Below are 19862 nucleotides of genomic sequence, written 5' to 3' on the forward strand. Positions count from 1 at the left end.
CATACGCACGCACGCACGCCGCGCAAGGGGACGGCGAGGTCGCGCCGTGCGTGGGGCCACGCCCCAACCCGGAAGTGAGCCAGCGGGCGAGCAAGCTGGGCTCCGTGCGCGCGCCTGTCCGGGGCAGGAGGCGGCCCTCCGGCGCCTCGACGGGCCCTCAAGGCTCCCAGCCACGGGCAGGTGAGCCCGGAACTGGCGAGGCCCCTCAGGTAGGCCGGGGGCGGGGCCTCCTGGGAGGGGGGGGCGCCTTCCCTTCCCAGGGGCAGGAGCTGTTCTTGTGAGGGGGGGACTAAGCTGGGGGGGGGCTTGTGGGCGGGGCCTTCTGCATTAGGTAGGTGGAGCCTTTACCTTGGTGGGCGGGGCCTTCTCTGCTCTTGGAGGCTTGTTGTGGGCGGGGCTTCTGGGTTCAATGGGTGGGGCTTATTGGGGAGGTGTTTGGGGAGGTCTTTGGTCGGCGGGGCTTTGCTGTTGGAAGCTTGTGGGCGGAGAATTATTCCATTGGTGGGCGTGGTTTTGCATGGGAGGGGCTTGTTGTGGGTGGGGCTTCTGGTTGGAGTGGGCGGGGCTTGTCTGTTGTTGGGGAGTTGTCTTGTTTCAGGGGCTTTGAAGGAGGAGGAGGTGGTCAGTGGGGAAGCTTCCTGGACAGAGGTGCTCCTGTTATGGGGAAGGGGCTTTGCCTGTCGTGGCAAAAGTGCTTCTCAGATAACAAGGGACTTTTAATTGTGGGGAAGGGGCTTGTTTACTTTTCAACAAGAAAAAAGACAGTTTACACTTCCCATTTGGATCTTTCCACCCAGGAATACCAGGGCTGCTTGGTCTCTTCTGCTGCTGCTCGCAGCTTGGCTCACTTACTTGAGATAACATCCCCTTGTAGATTAGTGCCTGCCTCCTCTCATAGAATCATAGAGTTGGAAGAGACCCCAAGGGCCATCGAGTCCAACCCCCTGCCAAGCAGGAAACACCATCAGAGCACTCCTGACATATGGTTGTCAGGCCTCTGCTTAAAGACCTCCAAAGAAGGAGACTCCACCACACTCCTTGGCAGCAAATTCCACTGTCAAACAGCTCTTACTGCCAGGAAGTTCTTCCTAATGTTTAGGTGGAATCTTCTTTCTTGTAGTTTGGATCCATTGCTCCGTGTCCGCTTCTCTGGAGCAGCCGAAAACAACCTTTCTCCCTCCTCTATGTGACATCCTTTGATATATTTGAACATGGCTATCATATCACCCCTTAACCTCCTCTTCTCCAGGCTAAACATGCCCAGCTCCCTTAGCCGTTCCTCATAAGGCATCGTTTCCAGGCCTTTGACCATTTTGGTTGCCCTCCTCTGGCCACGTTCCAGTTTGTCCGTGTCCTTCTTGAACTGTGGTGCCCAGAACTGGACACAGTACTCCAGGTGAGGTCTGACCAGAGCAGAACACAGTGGCACTATTACTTCCCTTGATCTAGATGCTATACTCCTATTGATGCAGCCCAGAATTGCATTGGCTTTTTTAGATGCCGCGTCACACTGTTGGCTCATGTCAAGTTTGTGGTCAACCAAGACTCCTAGATCCTTTTCCCATGTACTGCTCTCAAGCCAGGTGTCACCCATCTTGTATTTGTGCCTCTCATTTTTTTTGCCCAAGTGCAATACTTTACATTTCTCCCTGTTAAAATTCATCTTGTTTGTTTTGGCCCAGTTCTCTAATCTGTCAAGGCCGTTTTGAAGTGTGATCCTGTCCTCTGGGGTGTTAGCCACCCCTCCCAGTTTGGTGTCAGATGCAGATGCTCATGCAGATGCTCTTCTGATCTGCGCCTTGCCTGCTAGATCCTCGTGGCTTCTCTGAATCACTTCCTCAGTGTTCTCCCTCTTCCTTCTTTCCACCCTGACCTCTTCCTTCTCCTCCTCAGGTACAAACCCCACGTTAAGATGGAGCCCACGGCCTCAGCCGTCTTCTGCAGCCGGGTCCTTGGCATGGTCAACTCGGAGGATGTGAACGCCATCATTCTGGCTCAAAAGAACATGTGAGTGCCCCCGTTCTTATTTTGCAGCACTGGACTTACCCACCTTCGTAGTGAGTGGCCCCCAAGGGTCATCTAATCTAACCCCCTGCAATGCATGGTGGGCAGGGTGTTCTCCTTCCAAATTCCTGCTCCGTGTCTCCATCTTCTTGCCTTACCCTTCCATGGCTCTCAGCATTCAATGGAGAGGAGCACTGAACTTTGGAAGTCACTCCCGCAGAAGGCAGTGGTGGCCACTGGAAGGCCCCACAGAGGACCTTGGGGTACATAAATAGCAACACTCTAGAGGTCCTGGGCTCTAAGGAAGTCAGACTATCTTCCACCAGGGCCAGGGCCTTTTCAGTGATGGCTCCGGCCTGGTGGAACGCTCTGTCTCATGAGACCAGGGCCCTGCAGGATCTGATTTCTTTCCGCAGGGCCTGTAAGACAGAGCTGTTCCGCCTGGCCTTTGGCTTGGAATCAACTTGATCCCCTTCCCCTCTTTCCTTTTTCCTTTCTCCTTCTCTGATGGAACTCCTATTTGGGGGCTTCCCTGGCTTTTTTCTGGCTCATGTAGGACCAGTCTGGATAGTTGGCCTTGGTGAAGATTTGACATTTTCATCCCCCAAAAAGTTTTTGATTTGAGTTTCTACTGAAATGAGGCTGCATTTTAATGTTGTATTTTAATCTTGTTTTTATACCTGGTGTTAGCCACCCTGAACCCGGTATTGGCTGGGGAGGGCAGGATATAAATAAAATTTTTTATTATTATTATTATTATTATTATTATTATTATTATTATTATTATTATCATTATTATTATTATTATTATTGGGACTGGTCCAAACTGAAGGAGGATAAGGCCACCAGTGACTACCAGTCACTCTGGCTGTGCTCTCTCTTCAACGTCGGAGACAGTAAATGCCCCTGGAATGTATTTACTGGCAATTGTCAGTGGGGAGAGGTCCTGATTGCAAGCTTCCCCTTTGGGACATCTGTTGGCCACTGGGCTGGGCTCAGTGGACCCCCTTTGGCCTGGCTCCCCTTACGTTCTTCATGCTTTTTATTATTATTATTATTAAGCTTTTCCATTAATATTTTTATTGAAAGAATTAGCAATTATAATAAAATAGAAATAAATAAATTACAATTATAAAGACACAAAGGAACAAACGTTCATATAATAAAGAAAGAAAATGCAAAAATGCAAAGTAGTGTACTCCCATACATAAATTGATATAGTGTTATCATCCTAATACCTATATAGATGTTTGTACATTCTGTACAAACTCATTCTAAATGTTGTCACTTTAAGCAAGCAAAGTCTGCATCCGTAAGCAGTCCGTTCATAAGCAGCGAGTGTTGTCATATTGTCAATCCATTGATTAAAGGTTATCATATCTTTATTCCAGTTCATCAGTATCAGTCTCTTGGGTACCATTAGGGTGTGTAGAATCCCATTTCCATACAATAGGTACATAATTCAAAAGAATATTCTCTGCTGAAAGATTTAACGTTTTCTGCAGTCAGTTATACAATCCATCACTTTCTCCCAAAACTTGGTAAGTGTAGAACACTGCACGTTCTTCATGCTTGCCTGCAGCTCCCCAAACATTCCTTAATCCTGGTAATCTTAAACCTGCCTCTTGAGCCAACCCAAGCCAACAGCTTGTCTTTGTTGCCCAGGCTGGACCGATTTGAGAAAACCAACGAGATGCTGCTCAACTTCAATAACCTGTCTGGTGTCCGCATGCAACAGATGAGCGAGCAGTTCCTGCACCACACTCGGACCTTAGTGGAGATGAAGAAAGATCTGGACAGCATCTTCCGGAGAATCAGGTGAGGCTGGCCGACCACAAGGGCATTCTTCCCATCTTGTCCACGGGGCCGGTAATGCTGTTGTATAGAATCTGAGGCCTTCCAGATCTTACTAAACTACAACTCCCATCATTCCTTGCTATTGGCTACAGCACCAATGGGTGACTGGAGGTGTGGCTCAGTAACACCTTCAGGTTTACAGGTTAGCCACCCCTGGTGTCAGACTGTAAGGTGTGGGAGATCAGGGTTCAGATCCTGCCTCGGCCACAAGGCTCACTGGGCAGCCTGTTTTTCAGCCGAACCTTCCTCACAGGTTTTTTGGGGATAAAACAAGAGAGGGGGAAGGTCTGGAAATTATTCTGACACACACACCCACCCTTGTATTTTCGGCTGTTCATTTTATTCTACTTTTGTGGCATTAATGGTATGCCATAGAACCATAGAATTGTGGAATTGGAAGGTACCCAATCATCTAGTCCAACCCCAAACAACAGAGGAATCCTAGCTAAATAATACCTGACAGATTATCATGTTTGTGTCTCATACAGGACGCTTAAAGGGAAGCTCGCGAAACAGTATCCAGAGGCATTTAGTAGTGAGTATTATTATTAATTGTCATTATATTTATATCCCACCTATTCCCCAGAGTGAGACAAGGCAGCTTAATTCCAGTGACACAAATGCAGAAGGTTAAAAAATCATAGAAATTAAACTATAAACCCTATAGAAGCAGACCTTTTAAAATACGTATTGTAAAAGCAGCACAGCACTTTTTAAAAACCATTTCCTTAAAAAAAACCACAACACCAACCAGTCATATTTCCTAGGAAATAGTGTGCATTTTGCTCTCCAGGCTGTGTGAATGAGCAGTAAAACATCAAATGCAATGCTGTGTAAACAAGTGTAAGGTAGTTGTATAGAATCATAGAATTGTAGAGTTGGAAGGGACCCCTAGGGTCATGTAGTCCAATACAGGAATCTCAGTTCAAGCATCCATGACAGATGCCCCCAGCCTCTGCTTACAAACCTCCAAGGAAGGAGAGTCCACAACCTGCCAAGGGAGACTGTTCCACTGTTGAACAGCTCTTACTATCATAAAGTTTTTTCTGATGTTTAGTTGGAATCTCCTTTGTTGTATCTTGAAGCCATGGGTTCGAGTCCTGCCCTCCAGAGCAGGGGAAAACAAGCTTCCTCCATCTTCCATGTGACAGCCCTTGAGATATTTGAAGGTGGCTCTCCTATCTCCTCTCAGTCTCCTCTTTCCCAGGCTAAACATCCTCAGCTCCTTCAAGCGCTCCTAACCAGGCTTGCTTTCCAAACCCCTCATCATCTCGGTCACCCTCCTCTGCATACCTACCAGCTTGTCAGCATCCTTCTCAAATTTTGGTGTCCAGAACTGAACACAGCATGTTTTATTGTCTTTACAACTCTTGTAAGCCTCTCCTAAAAGTTCACTTTGCACATGTTTCAAACCCCCCAAGCCCAGCGACGATTATTTTCCTGTGCACTCAAAACCCTTTTCACCTGCATTAACAGTAACAGTCTTCACAGTGGTCCCATAGGCTAGACCACCTTTCTGCCTTCCAGGTAACACGCCTAATGCTTCGTTCCGTTGGCGAAGGCAGCGTGTGCTTTCTAGCCACCCGCTCTTACCTGCCCCGTCTGTTGGTCTGCCTCATTACTGTTCTGATCCCCAGATATCCACGAATCTCCCATCCTGGAAGACGACGACTTCGACCCGATCCCCAAAAGCACCGCCACCACCATTGCTACCTCGGAGCAGAGCACGGAGTCCTGTGACACCAGCCCGGACATCATCTCCCCTGCTACCAGCCACGACTTTGAGGACCTTTCCCAGGGGCCGTACGACTCGCCGGCGGTGAATGGGCAGAGCATCACAGACGACGACAATGAGACGGACTAGTCTCTCCAGTGAAGCTCTCGCGTGGGGCGAACTGATGCGCCGTCTCGATCCCTGCTTGCTTCTGGACTTGCAAACTGGCGACCCCCTTCTTTTTTAAAAAAAACAAAACAAAACACCAACCAACCTGTATTTTCTGTGTTGTCTTGGCCAGCTGTTTCTTTGCGTCGGAGAGAGAGGGGCGAACCTGGGCATAAGTGGCTTTTCTTGCATGAACCGCCGTCTTCCCCCGCGGTGCTGATCTGTGATTTTTATGCCGAATATGCAAAACGGTGAGCAGCTAGTTCACATTTTTGGGGGGGTGGGGGAACACACTGCATCGGGGGGGGGGGTGTTTGCCCAACTGCACGATTGGGTGTGTTCACTGGGGGCTACCTCCAGCCTCCCCGCCAACGGTATAACCATGCTTAAGACACACATGAACTGGCATGTGCTCAAAAGATTGTTCTTTAACAGGGATGCTATCAGCCCCAAATGTGCAGCTTTCGGGGAATTGGCCAACCGTGTGTGTCCCTGCAACGGTTGCCATCTGGTTCATTTGCTACCCTGTAAACAGAATAACATGCAAGAAGCACTCGGTTCTATCCAAACTTCTTCGGAGAACTGCGTGAAATGAATCATCATGAACGTGGGGCCATTAATTTCAAGGGGTCTGCCCCAAGAGGAGCTTTCTTCAATGCAGCCCTCTGCACTTGCTATATACCCTGAATCCACACAAGGACATTTTTTACAGTGGTAGCATTTCTCGTGAGAAGAAGCAATTTGGAGTTCATCCCCGACTCCATTTTGCCGGGCACAAGTGTTGATAGCGGAGCTCAGTTCCTCCACCACTCCCAGTTCCTTGAGCCGTGTTTTCCTGCCCGCACTCTGTTCATGCATGGGCCTGTGGTCTTAGCTGCATTGTGCCCTGTTCCAAAGAAGTGCAGATCTGCTCCCCTCTCCTGGTTCTCTTGCTGACTCCGTGAGGGTTGGAGCACACAGCAGCCTCCATCGCGGCTTCCTCTAAACTCCCCTTCAAAAGTATTTCTCTTCCTGCGCTACTTTTCCCATCACCCAATGATTCACCTTATATCTGACACATGAGAGTGTATGCGCTTGCCTTGTTAGTGGCGAAGAAGAGCTGGAATTTTTTTTGCGCCTGGCAACCAAAGCGCCCCTTGGGTTTCAGATTTATAACTGCTATGGTGGCTCATTGGCCAGAAGTAATGTCTTTAGCATTAACTTTAGAAGTGTACAATCGATTATGACCAAATAAAGTCTCCTGGAGCAAAATATACATCAGGACTCTTAGTTTGGTCAGAATTGAGTGTACGCTTCCAGAGTTGACTCTGATTACATTTCTTCTGGTAAATGAGTCACCACAGCTGCTAGAGGGTATGGAAATTTGCGTCCAGGGGTTTTCAGACTTGTCTACCCATGTTCCATCCGAAGCCCAAGGGGCGCGTTGGTTGCCAGGTACAAAATATATTGGCATTAGTTTCAGCTCTCCTAGCCCACTATGTGCTGCCCATCTTAAGCAGAGGTTGCCCACTGCTTCCACCCCCTTCTTAACATCTGTTATAAACATCCTGTTAGGTACTTTTTCCTAGAGGTATCCAGTGTAAACAGTTAACGCCACCACAACAGCTTTTACCTGTCCAGTGAAACTTCCCCACCTCCTCTAATTGCCTGCCTGCCCCCCAAATCAAGTGGGTTGGGGGGAATCCCAAAAACAAATTTAGAAGAGGGCAGAAAAGTTAAAAGCTGTTGAGCTACCCTAAGTGTTCAGTTGCATCCCAGTACTGGGTTGTGCTCAACATTCGACCTACTCAGCACTGACCCACTGAAATCGGTAGTCACATCCATTGATTTCAGTGGGTCTACTCTTGAGTAGAATTTTGTTGGGTTTAACCCTGATCCCTGCCCCCCCCTTCCATGACACATTCAGTTACTGTTTTACTGACAAGTGTCTGTGTCTCTAGTGTTCAGTTTTTAAGCACCCATCCCACACAACGGTCTGTATTATGGTTCCCTTCGCCAGAACTCGGGTAATGGCTAGATTTGTTGGGTAAAGGTTGGGGCAAGCTGCTTCCTTTCTCCACCGTAAATAATAATAAAAACTCCTGAAATGCATTGTAATTCAAAGAATAATATTTTTGTACTGCTACAAGTTTACAGAGATTAATGAGGTAATAACCAATAAAAGAGTTGCATTAATTGATAGATCTGGTGTTTGTGAGCTGTATTTGTTGTTTTTATTGATTGGCTTTCATGGGGCACGGAAGCTTTTTCAGCCAGGGAGGTCATTTTGGTGCTGCTCACGCAGCGATTTGACTTTGCCCCCAGAGGCACACTCCATTGCCTCTTGAGACAGACAACTACAAGATCACAATAATAGGGTTTTAGCACACGAATGAAGGATTTGTGACCCCCTGGCTATGCTGGCTGTTGCTTGTGGGAATTTGATTTCCAACAATATTTGGATCCCCATCCCTGGTCTGAGAAAACAGAGGCATTCCTTCGATGATATTTGGAGGGATACCGCCTTTCACCATTCCTCATCTCTAAATAGAGACATCCCTCAATCTCTCACATGGAATAAGGGAATCCTACTTCTTAGAGCAAGGATGGGAGAACTGTGGTCTTTCAGATGATACTGGGCTTCCAGAAATCATCGTATCTGACTGCTGACCATGCTGGCTGCTGGAGCTGAGCTGGGAGTTCAGCCAACATCTTCCCAACCCGCCTTTTAGGAATTAATGGCATCCTTCCGAAAACTAGAACAAGCTTGTGGGAAGTGCCACTTGATGCTTAAAAAAACAGTAGTACACATATTCATATGCTTAATACAAAATACAAAGATACTGCCATAATCAAGATGATGATAGCATTTTTATTAATAACAACTCAGCCAGAAAAATGTGGGAGGTCCGTTCAAATTTTTTGATTTGTGAAGACACCTGCTGGATCTCAAGAGGCAGGGAGTTCCAGAGACCCACCCAGATCCATTAGGCCAGGGGTCTCCAGCTGCTTCCAGACCACAATTCCCATCATCCCTTGGTAGCTAGGAATGAGGGGAGTTGTAGTCCAAAAAAAGGAGCTTGGGGCCCAAGGTTGGGAAACGCTGTACGGCTCCCATCCCTGACCATTGGGGGCTGAGGGCTTCTGGGAGCTGTAGTTCTAAGGGCAAACTCTATGGTGGTTCGCCTCTATTGTTTTGTTCGTCACTTCCGGCAATCAGGGGGCGGCGCCTGGAGCCGGAGGAGGCGTGTCTTTAGTAGGCGAAGATTCCCTCCTGCGGCCGCGCATGCGCGCGGGGAGGAGGCGTGACGGCCCAAGATGGCGGCTGCCGGCGGCCCCGTGGAGGTGGCGCTGGTGTCGGCGGCTGAGGCGGCCTCGTCGTCCGGAGGCGGCTGCTCGGTGTGGGAAGTGGGCTCCGGGGCGTCGGTGGCCGGATACCGCGGGTTCAGCTGCGCGGCTCGAGGGATGGCGCTGCTGGGCGGGGAGCACCTGCTCGGGGCGCAGCTGGGCAAGGCCTGTGTGGGCGCCTGGGAGCTCCAGAGGAAGGTAGGACCACGGGGGGGGGGAAAGGGGGCTGCGCGTGCGCGCGCATCCTCAGGAAGCCCCGCCCCCGGGAGTGACCCCCCCTTGGGGTTCCCATGGAAACCCCAACTCTAGACATGAACCCCCCCCCCCAGATTCCCTCTATACCAGGCATGTCCAAAGTCTGTTTCGGGGGCCTAATCCGCCCCCCACGTGGTAGTACAGTGGTACCTCGAGTTACAGACGCTTCAGGTTACACACTCCGCTAACCCAGAAAAAGTGCTTCAGGTTAAGAAGTGTGCATGCACACGAAAGCTCATACCAAGAACTAACTTAGTTGGTCTTTAAGGTGCTACTGGAAGGAATTTTTTTTTGTTTTGACTATGGCAGACCAACACGGCTACCTATCTGTAGCGTAAAGCTGCTCTAACTAAATAAAACAATTAATTACACGGGGAGGTTCAGGCAGAAGGAAGGACTTCTTGGCATGGTGCATTTTTAAACTGTGGAATTCGCTCCAGTAAGAGGGTGTGACGGCCATCGATTCCACGATTGCTTTAGAAAAGGATTAGACAAACTCACAGGGGTGGCTATCATTGGCCATTTGCCACAATGGCTATATTTTACATTGTGATTTTATAATATGAACCACCCTGAGACGTGCAGGTATAGGGCAGTATACAGTGGTACCTCAGGTTAAGTACTTAATTTGTTCCGGAGGTCCTTTCTTAACCTGAAACTGTTCTTAACCTGAAGCACCACTTTAGCTAATGGGGCCTCCTGCTGCCGCCGCGCCACCAGAGCGTGAAGCAAAGTCCTTAACCTGAAGCCCTATTTCTGGGTTAGCGGAGTCTGTAACCTAAAGCATATGTAACCTGAAGCGTATGTAACCCGAGGTACCACTGTATATTGACCTATTCCGACCCCTTTTTCTTAATAATGACATGGGCTATTCATAACGTAGGAATATCCTTCTCAACTGAGCAGGGCAGTAGGGTAACTGACAAGTGACAACCATTCACTATAACTATGTTCACTGCTACTGCTCAGGCGGCACTGACAACACATTTTGGTTCCTCAAATTCACCCTTATTGTGCAAAGAAAATATAATGGATAGAATTTGACAGGATGGGGTATTAGTGTGTGAAAACAGTCCAGATGCAATGATCCTCAGATGGAAGAGATGTCCAGCACCATCATGGCATCTTCACTTGATCACAAGTGGCCGATCGCCAGCTGCTTTTCGGACCTCCAGCTCTCGCCTGCTCCAGTATCCAGCATGGCCCATGTTCAGGGATGCTGGGAGTTGTACTCCTATACATTCTGGGTGGGGAGACAAGGCTCTTCTCCACAACAGCCTGAAAAGCTGTGGGAGACCAGCACCCTTCAAAAACATCACCCCCTCCTCATAATAAATAGAAAACTTTTGATAATGGTACAGTTTGTTTATCTTGGGCTTTGCATGCATTGCATTATAAGGCTTACAACAGCCCTGCAAGGTAGCCCTGTACTGTTAACCCAGCATTGCAGATGGAGGGGAGCTGAGAGAGAATGTAAGAAGAGCCTGCCAGAACAGGCCAAAGGGGGGCCAGCTAGTCCATCATTCTGGTCTCACAGTGGCCAACCAGATGCCCCAATGGGAAGCCTGAAAGCTGGACCCCAGTGCAAGAGTAGCACCTCTCCCCTCCTGTGGTTTACAGCAGCTGGTATTCAGAAACATTACTGCCTCCGATCAGGGAAGCAGAGATTGGCCATTCTGGCTGGTGCCAGTTTGCCCAGTCTACTTTTAAAGCCACCCAAGTTAATTGTAATCTGCATGCTGAAGTAACACAGAGCATAGCTTGGCTGTGGTTCTTCTGTGTGCTAGGGCTTTAAACCGTTAGACCCTCAGAACCGGGTAATCTTTCACTCTAGCTGCTGCAGAATTTCCAACCGTCTTTCCACTCGCATTATGTCACTCCAGCTGAAAGATAAAAGCAAGCCAAGCCTATTATGCCTGTCTGGGTTGCAGTTCCTCTCTAGCCCTTCTGTCCTGGATAGCTTGATATCCCGCTCTGCTACAACACAGTTCATTTGCTTTCTTCCCAGCCCTCTTATCGTCTTAAGCCTCCTCCTCCTCCTCCTCTCTCAACTGTGCTCTGCCAGAGTTTTTAAGCATTTCCCCAAATACTGTAATGGATTAGAACTGAAATCCCAACTCACTTTTTAAAAAAAGAAGTGTTCAGTGACATCTCCCAGTAGCTTAAACTCCTGACTGGGGGTGCACACAAAGGCATCTTATTTCAGCAATCAAACTCAGATCTAGGTTGTTTTAAGAGTGGCACCTGCTCTGTAGTAAACTGTAACGTGTATGCAGCCCCACACTGGAGAACAGGTAGGGAGAAGTATCTCTCTCAGTCACACAAAAGACTTCCACCAGATCAAGTCTTCACAGAAACACTGCAGACCATCTAAATGAAGCTTGCAGACCACATTTTGCAGGCCTCTGCTCTACTATGTAGGATAGAATCCTAGATTTGTAAAGTTGGAAGGGACCACCAGGGACACCTAGTCCAACCCATTGCAATGCAGGAATCTCTTGCCCAACATGGAGTTCAAACCCACGACCCTGAGATTAAGAGCCTCATGCTCTACTGACTGAGCTATCCACAAGTGGATACAGTGGTACCTCGGGTTAAGAACTTAATTCGTTCCAGAGGTCCATTCTTAACCTGAAACTGTTCTTAACCTGAGGTACCACTTTAGCTAATGGGGTCTCCCGCCGCTGCTTTCTGTTCTCATCCTGAAGCAAAGTTCTTAACCTGAGGTACTATTTCTGGGTTAGCAGAGTCTGTAACCTGAAGCGTCTGTAACCTGAGGTACCACTGTACTTTTTTAGTGCATCCATTTTCAGCATCTGATCAGCTTTCCATTCCAATATGGGTTTTTAATTTTTTTAATGATTAATCTGCTCACTGACATAAGAAGCCTGGAGAATCAGGCCAATCTTGTCCAACATCCAGCATTCTCACTGTATCCAAGCAGATGCCTGTGGAAAACAAGAAAGCCCAACTGGATAGCTCAGTTGGTTAGAACATGGTGTGATAACGCCAAGGCTGCAGGTTCAATGGGGCGGCTGCATATTCCTGCATTGCGCTAGAGGATCCTTGGGATCCCTTCCAACTCTACGGTTCTGTGATCTTATGAAGTAGGACTTGAGCACAAGAGCCCTCTCCCCTCCTGTGGTTTCCAGCAACTGGTATTCAGAACCATTGCTGCCCCTGGCTGTGGAGGCAGAGCATATCGTCACAGTGAATAGCCATTGATAGACCTCTCCACCATGAATTAGTTTATTTGTCCCTTAAAACCAACCAAGTTGGTGGCTATCCCACCCTCTTGTGGAAGTGAGTTCCACAGTTTAACTATGTGCTGCACTGAAGAAGTACTGTACTTTCTTTTATCTGTCCTGAATCTTCCCATGCTTTTATTGTGTTATTAGGGTGTGTGTGTTTTTATTGTGGTACACTGCCCAGAGATTGATGTGTGGGGCAGTACAGAAATATTTTAATAAGTAACAAATAAATAATACTCTTTCCCTCCACTGCCCCTATTTGTCCCTAGGATGAGCTCCAATAAACACACAAGACATAACCGGCTGAACACTTGAAAAAGTAATATATGCTATTCGTTGTATAGAATTGTAGATTTCAGTTTATGCATAAGGTCCACGAATGTGGATTGTTGGACTCTATGAACAGACAGGTGGAATAAACACTTTCATATATATGGACCTTATGCATAAACTGATTAGAGAATGAACTGATCCACTCGGTCTTCTACTTTTTTCGTTGAACTTTATGAGCTACTTCTGTTGAAATCTACAATTCTGTACAATGAATAGTATTTATTGAATATGTGATTATTGAATATGTTTCACGTAACCAGAGGTTTGTCGTTGTTGTTTTGCGTAGGATCAGCTCCAGCAGAAGATAATCTGCCCAGGCTTGGTGTCTTGCTTGGCGGCAGCTCCCAACGGTCTCTACATCTTGGCAGGTATTGCCGAAAGCATCTACCTCTGGGAGGTAAGGAAGGTGGCAAAAGTGGGTGATCTCTCTTGGCCACTCAGGGGTTGGGTAGGAGGAACTGATGGCCTTCAGCAGGATTGGAGAACCTCATGAGAACACAAGGAGAGCCTGTGGAATCAGGCCAATGGCCCATCTGGTTCTGCACCCTGTCCTCACAGTGCCTACCCAGGTGGCAGCAGGAAAACCAATAATAATAATAATATAAATTTTATTTATTCCCCACCCTCCCCGGCCAGAGCCTGGCTCAGGGCAGCTAACACCAATAAAATCACAGTAAAAAAATAATGGGGGAAAAGAGAGGGGGGGAGAAAAAGAAGAAGAAAAGCAATTTAAAATACAGGTTAAAATGCAATTTAAAATGCAGCCTCATTTTAAAGTAGCTGATAAATCATAAGGGGAGGGAAACATAGGTCAGACCGAGTCCAAACCAAAGGCCAGGCGGAACAGCTCTGTCTTGCAGGCCCTGCGGAAAGATGTCTTTTTTTTTTTTAATAAATATTTATTGGAGTTTTTAATAAAAGAAATACAAAAATAATAAACAGCATTGCTTTGTTTTTACAAAGTTTCATAGCATCTTTAGACTTCCTCACGTCTCCCGCTCCCACTTACATCGTTAAAAGGTTTTTTCAAGCAAATTACCATCTTATTTGCAATTTTATAACCATTCATTTAAATACAATATAATAGTTCTCCTACAGATTTTGTTTCTCTTAATCTCACTTATCATCAAATTCTGATCCAATTTAGTGATGGCCAATTATTTATAACCAAGCATCCTTCTTAACATTCCACTAAATCACAATATTTCTGTAGGTAAATCTTAAATTTCTTCCAATCTTCTTCGGTCCTTTCTTCTCCCAGGTCTCGGATTCTGCCAGTCATCTCCGCCAGTTGCATATAGTCCATCAGTTGCATCTGCCATTCTTCCAGTGTGGGTAGATCTTGAGTTTTCCAGTTCTTAGCGAGAAGTATCCTTGCCGCTGTTGTTGCATACATAAAGAATGTTCTATCCTTCTTTAACACCTTCTGGTCGACAATACCCAGAAGAAAGGCCTCTGGTTTCTTAGTGAAGGTATACTTAAATACCTTTTTCAGCTCATTATATATCATTTCCCAGAAGGTCTTCACTTTAGGGCAGGTCCACCAGAGGTGAAAGAATGTTCCTTCATTTTCTTTACATTTCCAGCATTTGTTATCAGACAAATGGTATATTTTGGCTAGTTTTACTGGGGTCATGTACCATCTGTATATCATTTTCATTACATTTTCCTTCAAAGCATTACATGCAGTAAAGTTCAGCCCAGTGGTCCACAACCTTTCCCAGTCTTCAAACATAATGTTATGCCCAATATCCTGTGCCCATTTTATCATAGCCGACTTAACCATTTCGTCTTGTGTATTCCATTTCAACAGCAAGTTATACATTCTTGAAAGTACCTTAGTCTTAGGTTCTAACAATTCTGTTTCCAACTTCGATTTCTCCACCTGGAACCCTAACTTTTTGTCACTTTTGAAAATTTCTTTAATCTGAGCGTAGTGTAACCAGTCTCGCACTTTATCCTTCATTTTCTCCATACTCTGCAATTTCCAATTGTTTCCATCTTTTTCTAGCAGTTCCCAATATTTTGGCCAGTAGGCTTCCATATTGGGTCTTTTTCGGGCCTTAGCTTCCAAAGGTGAAAGCCACCTTGGAGTTTTATTTTCCAGTAAGTCTTTATATTTTGTCCAGACATTAAACACTGCTTTTCTGACAATATGGTTCTTAAAGGCCTTATTGATCTTAACCTTGTCATACCATAAGTATGCATGCCAACCAAAAGCATTGTTATAACCTTCCAAATCCAACACATCAGTGTCTTCGAGGAGTAGCCAGTCTTTTAGCCAGCAGAAAGCTGCGGCTTCATAGTACAACCTTAAGTCTGGCAGGGCAAAGCCCCCTCTTTCTTTCGCATCTGTTAATATCTTAAACTTGATCCCTGCAGAAAGATGTCAAGTCCCACAGGGCCATAGTCTCTTGTGACAGAGCGTTCCACTACATCAGGGCCAGTGCTGAAAAGGCCCTGGCCCTAGTTGAAACCATTCTAACCTCCTTGAGGCTCGGGGCCTCCAAAGTGTTGTTATTTGTGGACCTTAAGGTCCTCCGTGGGGCATACCAGGAGAGGCGGTCCCGCAGGTAGAACCACGTCACAAAAGCACTCTCCCCTTAATTAAACATTAGTTCAGATGACAACCTTGAGCCAGGTTAAGAGCTTTGAGAAATTGAAAGAAGGAAAGTCACTTGATCCAGGGACAGTCCACATATATACTGGCCTATTCCGAACTCATTTTCTTAATGGTGACTCAGACCATTCATAACGTAGGCGCGCGGGGGGGGGGGGAGGGGAGCGAAGGCAAGCAACAACAATTCACTGTAACGCTGTTCACCACTCCTCCTCAGGCTGCACAGAAAAAGCATTTTGGCTCCTGAAATTCATTCCGATTGTGCAGGCAAAATATAGCGGGTAGAATTCTACAGGGTGCGGTGTTGGTGTGTGAAAACAGTCCAGATCCAAGGATCTCCAGGCAAAGGCCTCCAGATGGTGGAGATTTCAGATGCCATCCTGCCACCCAGGCATCTTCACTTGGTCGCAAATGGTCGATATCCAGGTGCAAAATCTGCCTGATGCCTAAGCTTAGTTTGGGTTTCAAGTAATGAGATTTTCCCAACCCTGCCTGGGGATGTCAGGGACCTTCTGCATGCTTGGTCCTTAATGCTTCAGCCCTTGTAGAAGCCACTTCGGTAAAGAATCATAGAATGGTAGAGTTGGAAGGGACCCCAGGGGTCATCTAGTCCAACCCCCTGCAGTGCAGGAATCTCAGCTCAAGCATCCATGACAGATAGCCATCCTAAAAAGGTAAAGGTACCCCTGCCCGTACGGGCCAGTCTTGACAGACTCTGGGGTTGTGCGGCCAGCGCTGTCCAAAGACACTTCCGGGTCACGTGGCCAGCGTGACATCGCTGCTCTGGCGAGCCAGAGCTGCACACGGAAACGCCGTTTACCTTCCCGCTAGAAAGCGGTCCCTATTTATCTACTTGCACCCGAGGGTGCTTTCGAACTGCTAGGTTGGCAGGCGCTGGGACCGAGCAACGGGAGCGCACCCCGCCACAGGGATTCGAACCGCTGACCTTTTGATTGGCAAGTCCTAGGCACTGAGGCTTTAGCCCACAGCGCCACCTGCGTCCCCCGATGGCCATCCTACCTTTGCTTAAAAACCTCCAGTAGGGAGGTCACTTTACAGATACAGACCCACTAGGAAAGAGGCAGAACGCAACAGTGGGAGATGGGCTACTGTATTCCTCCCTCCTCAATCCAAACAGCAAACTAGGTGCAGGCAGGGGGCCTTCTTGGTAGTGGCACCCACCCTGTGGAATGACCTCCCATCAGATGTCAAGGAGAGGAGTACCCAGATAACCTTTAGAAGACATATGAAGGCAGCTCTGTATTGGGAAACTTTTTAACGTGCAGTATTTTATTATGTTTTTATATATGTTGGACGCCACCTAGAGTGGCTGGGGCATCCCAATCAAATGGGTGGGGTGCAAATAATAAAATTAATATTCTAAGCTGTTTACGTTTTGCCACCATACCTGAAAGAAAAGATATTTGGAAGCATTATTGATGTGCAGAATGAGACCTAGCCACAAGGGGGCAGGAGCTGACTTTGTCTCCTCACCTGTCCATGATGCTAATCCTGTTTCCTAGGCAAGGAGCAAGGCCGGGAAAGTGAGTTCTTCAATCTGGCCCAAATTAGTTAGCTTTGTTCCTTTTCCTGCTGCCATTTTAAAGCTCTCCAGCCAGGTGTTATGCAAGAAGAGACCACCAGGAGGGCCCTTGGGCTGGGTCAGTCCAAGGGAGCGCACCCCCCCCAGTCCAGTGCCAAAAAGATGCCCCAAAGGGAAGCCCTCAAGCAGGTCTTGAATGCAGCAGGATCTCTCCCTCCTGCAATTCCAAGAAACTGGCGTTCAGAGGCATTTACTGCCTCTAACAGCAGACCTAGATGATGATGATGATGAAGATGAAGAAGAATAAATAAATTAGTACAGTGGTACCTCAGGTTACAGACGCTTCAGGTTACAGACTCCGCTAACCCAGAAATAGTGCTTCAGGTTAAGAACTTTGCTTCAGGATGAGAACAGAAATCGTGCTCCGGCGGCACAGCAGCGGCAGGCCCCATTAGCTAAAGTGGTGCTTCAGGTTAAGAACAGTTTCAGGTTAAGAAAGGACCTCCGGAACAAATTAAGTACTTAACCCGAAGTACCAATGTATACCGCCCTATACCTGCAGGTCTCAGGGTGGATCATATTATAAAATCACAATGTAAAATATAGCCATTGTGGCAAGTGGCCAATGATAGCCACCCCTGTGAGTTTGTCTAATCTTTTTCTAAAGCAATCGTGGAATCGATGGCCATCACACCCTCTTACTGGAGCGAATTCCACAGTTTAAAAATGCACCATACCAAGAAGTCCTTCCTTCTGCCTGAACCTCCCCGTGTAAATAATTGTTTTATTTAGTTAGAGCAGCTTTACGCTGCTCTTCAACCAAGAAGTCTCCCAGAGCAGCTTGCATACAGTCAAAACGAAACAGTCCTTCCCTACAGACTTACAATCTTAAAGAAAACACAACACACAAGGGAAGAGGGACTGGGAGGGAAGAGGAAAACAGAAACTCAGGCACCAGTTTCTAAAGAGTTGTTCCTGTAACGATCAGCTGGCACAGTTCAGGAGCAGGAGGTGCCTGTTGGAGCTGGGCTTCCAGCAAAGCTGATGGAGGGAGCCCTGCTTTCTATCTTTCCCACTGAGGCTGCCCCCAGATGAAGGTTGAGGGGAGAGAAGACCCAGTGGAGCTGGCCTGTCACAGCAGATCTGATGGAGGGAGCTCTTCTTCCTACAGTTGCCACTGAAATTATTCAACCCCCATTGCAAATCAGGTTTACAGTCATAGCTCGGGTTGAAGTAGCTTCGGAATAAGTATTTTCGGAATAAGCGTTACTTCCGGGTTTCGCTACTCGCGCATGCGCAAACCGTCAAAATGATGTCATGCACAGAAGTGGCGAATCGCGGCACGCTGGACGTGGGTTGCGTTCACTTCTGGATGCGAACGGGGCTCTGGAACGGATCCTGTTTGCATCCAGAGGTACCACTGTATTATCAAAATTTACAGACTTTTAGCTGTTTCCATTGACACATCAAACAAAAGCAATTTAAATAGCTCAACACAACGGATGCTTCGAGTGGTTTCCCCAAATTCAGCTGAAAATGCAACTTATACTGGCTTCTCCAGTCTCTTAATAGTAGTAATAAAGAGGCTGAGGGGATATGGAGAGAGGGCCTGATGGAGCTGGCCTGTCACAGCACAGCCAACAGAGGGAGCTGTTCTTCCAACATTCAGCTTCATCCTACGGCCACGAGAGAGGGAGAAGAAGCGGCAAGTAGCCGCACTAGGTAGAGCACATATAGCCTGAGCAGGTATCTGGCAGCATACCCAGTTCTCCTGGCTGCCCTCCAGCGCTGCTCCCAAAAATACAACCTTCGGGTCCTTATGCTCCACTTAGCTGCAGTTTCTTCTCCTTCCTTGCCTCACAACCCAGTATCCTGTCCCTGCCCCAATTTCTTCTGCACGTTTGAGCAAGGTGGTGAGGAGCAGGATGAATATTGCAAAAGATGAGCCTTGTGGAACTGCTGACGGAGTCTCTTTTCCCCCTTAAAACTTTCTCCTTTTGAAGTTGTCCGAAGCAGCCCAAGACACTTGCTTGCAGTAACCCTTCACCCCGGGGTGAAGGAAGCAAAAGGACACCCGCCCATCAAGCCCAGAAGGTGTCACATTTATGCTTTTTAGTGGCGGCAGGGAGGGAAAGTGGTGGGTGGCTTAATAGCCATATTGGCAGCTCTGTAAAATAATTAGATCCGTCTTGGACAGTTTAAAGCCGTAATGGAATCAAATTTCAGTTTCCTTTTTTGGTGACTTCAAATACATAAGTAGAGCTTGCTTGCTGGATCAGGCCAGTGTCACATCTAGACCAACATCCTGTTCTCACAGCGGCCAAACAGAGGCCTCAGTGGGGAAACCTGCAAGCTGGATGCAAGTGCAAGAGCCCTTTGCCCTCTTGCGGTTTCCAGCAACTGGGATTCAGATTCATTGCTGCCTCCAACTGCGAAGACAGAGCCATCATGGCTAGTAGCCGCTGATAGCCTTCCCCTCCTCCTTAAATTTGCCGAGTTCAAGTTAGGGCTGGGCGATACCTGGTTTTGAACATCGCTATTTGTAACCTGAGACGCGGGTGGAGCTGTGGGTTAAACCACAGTGCCTAGGACTTGCTGATCAGAAGGTTGGCGGTTCGAATCCCCTTGACGGGGTGAGCTCCTGTTGTTCAGTCCCTGCTCCTGCCAACCTAGCAATTCAAAAGCACATCAAAGTGCAAGTAGATAAATAGGTACCACTCCGGCGGGAAGGTAAATGGCGTTTCCGTGCGCTGCTCTGGTTTGCCAGAAGCGGCTTAGTCATGCTGGCCA

General features: G+C 47.5%; 2 protein-coding genes across 2 annotated transcripts in view; both read left to right on the forward strand.

Annotated features, from left to right (window-relative positions):
* Positions 1-141: 141 nt before the first annotated feature.
* Positions 142-7924, forward strand: KXD1 (KxDL motif containing 1). The gene is made up of 5 exons (XM_081895957.1): positions 142-209; positions 1894-2007; positions 3670-3822; positions 4350-4396; positions 5499-7924. The coding sequence occupies exons 2-5, from the start codon at positions 1913-1915 to the stop codon at positions 5723-5725; spliced, it is 522 nt and encodes a 173-aa protein (XP_081752083.1). The 5' UTR covers positions 142-209; positions 1894-1912; the 3' UTR covers positions 5726-7924.
* Positions 7925-9015: 1091 nt separating this feature from the next.
* WDR18 (WD repeat domain 18) overlaps positions 9016-19862 on the forward strand; it is a 42224-nt gene continuing 31377 nt past the window's right edge. The window contains exons 1-2 of the mRNA XM_081895716.1: positions 9016-9268; positions 13196-13306. Coding sequence (XP_081751842.1) covers positions 9041-9268; positions 13196-13306 — 339 coding nt within the window. The 5' untranslated portion in view covers positions 9016-9040. The remainder of the gene's footprint in view (positions 9269-13195; positions 13307-19862) is intronic.

This window comes from Podarcis melisellensis, assembly GCF_964234715.1.
Source record: "Podarcis melisellensis genome assembly, chromosome: 18".
Taxonomy (NCBI): Eukaryota; Metazoa; Chordata; class Lepidosauria; order Squamata; family Lacertidae; genus Podarcis; species Podarcis melisellensis.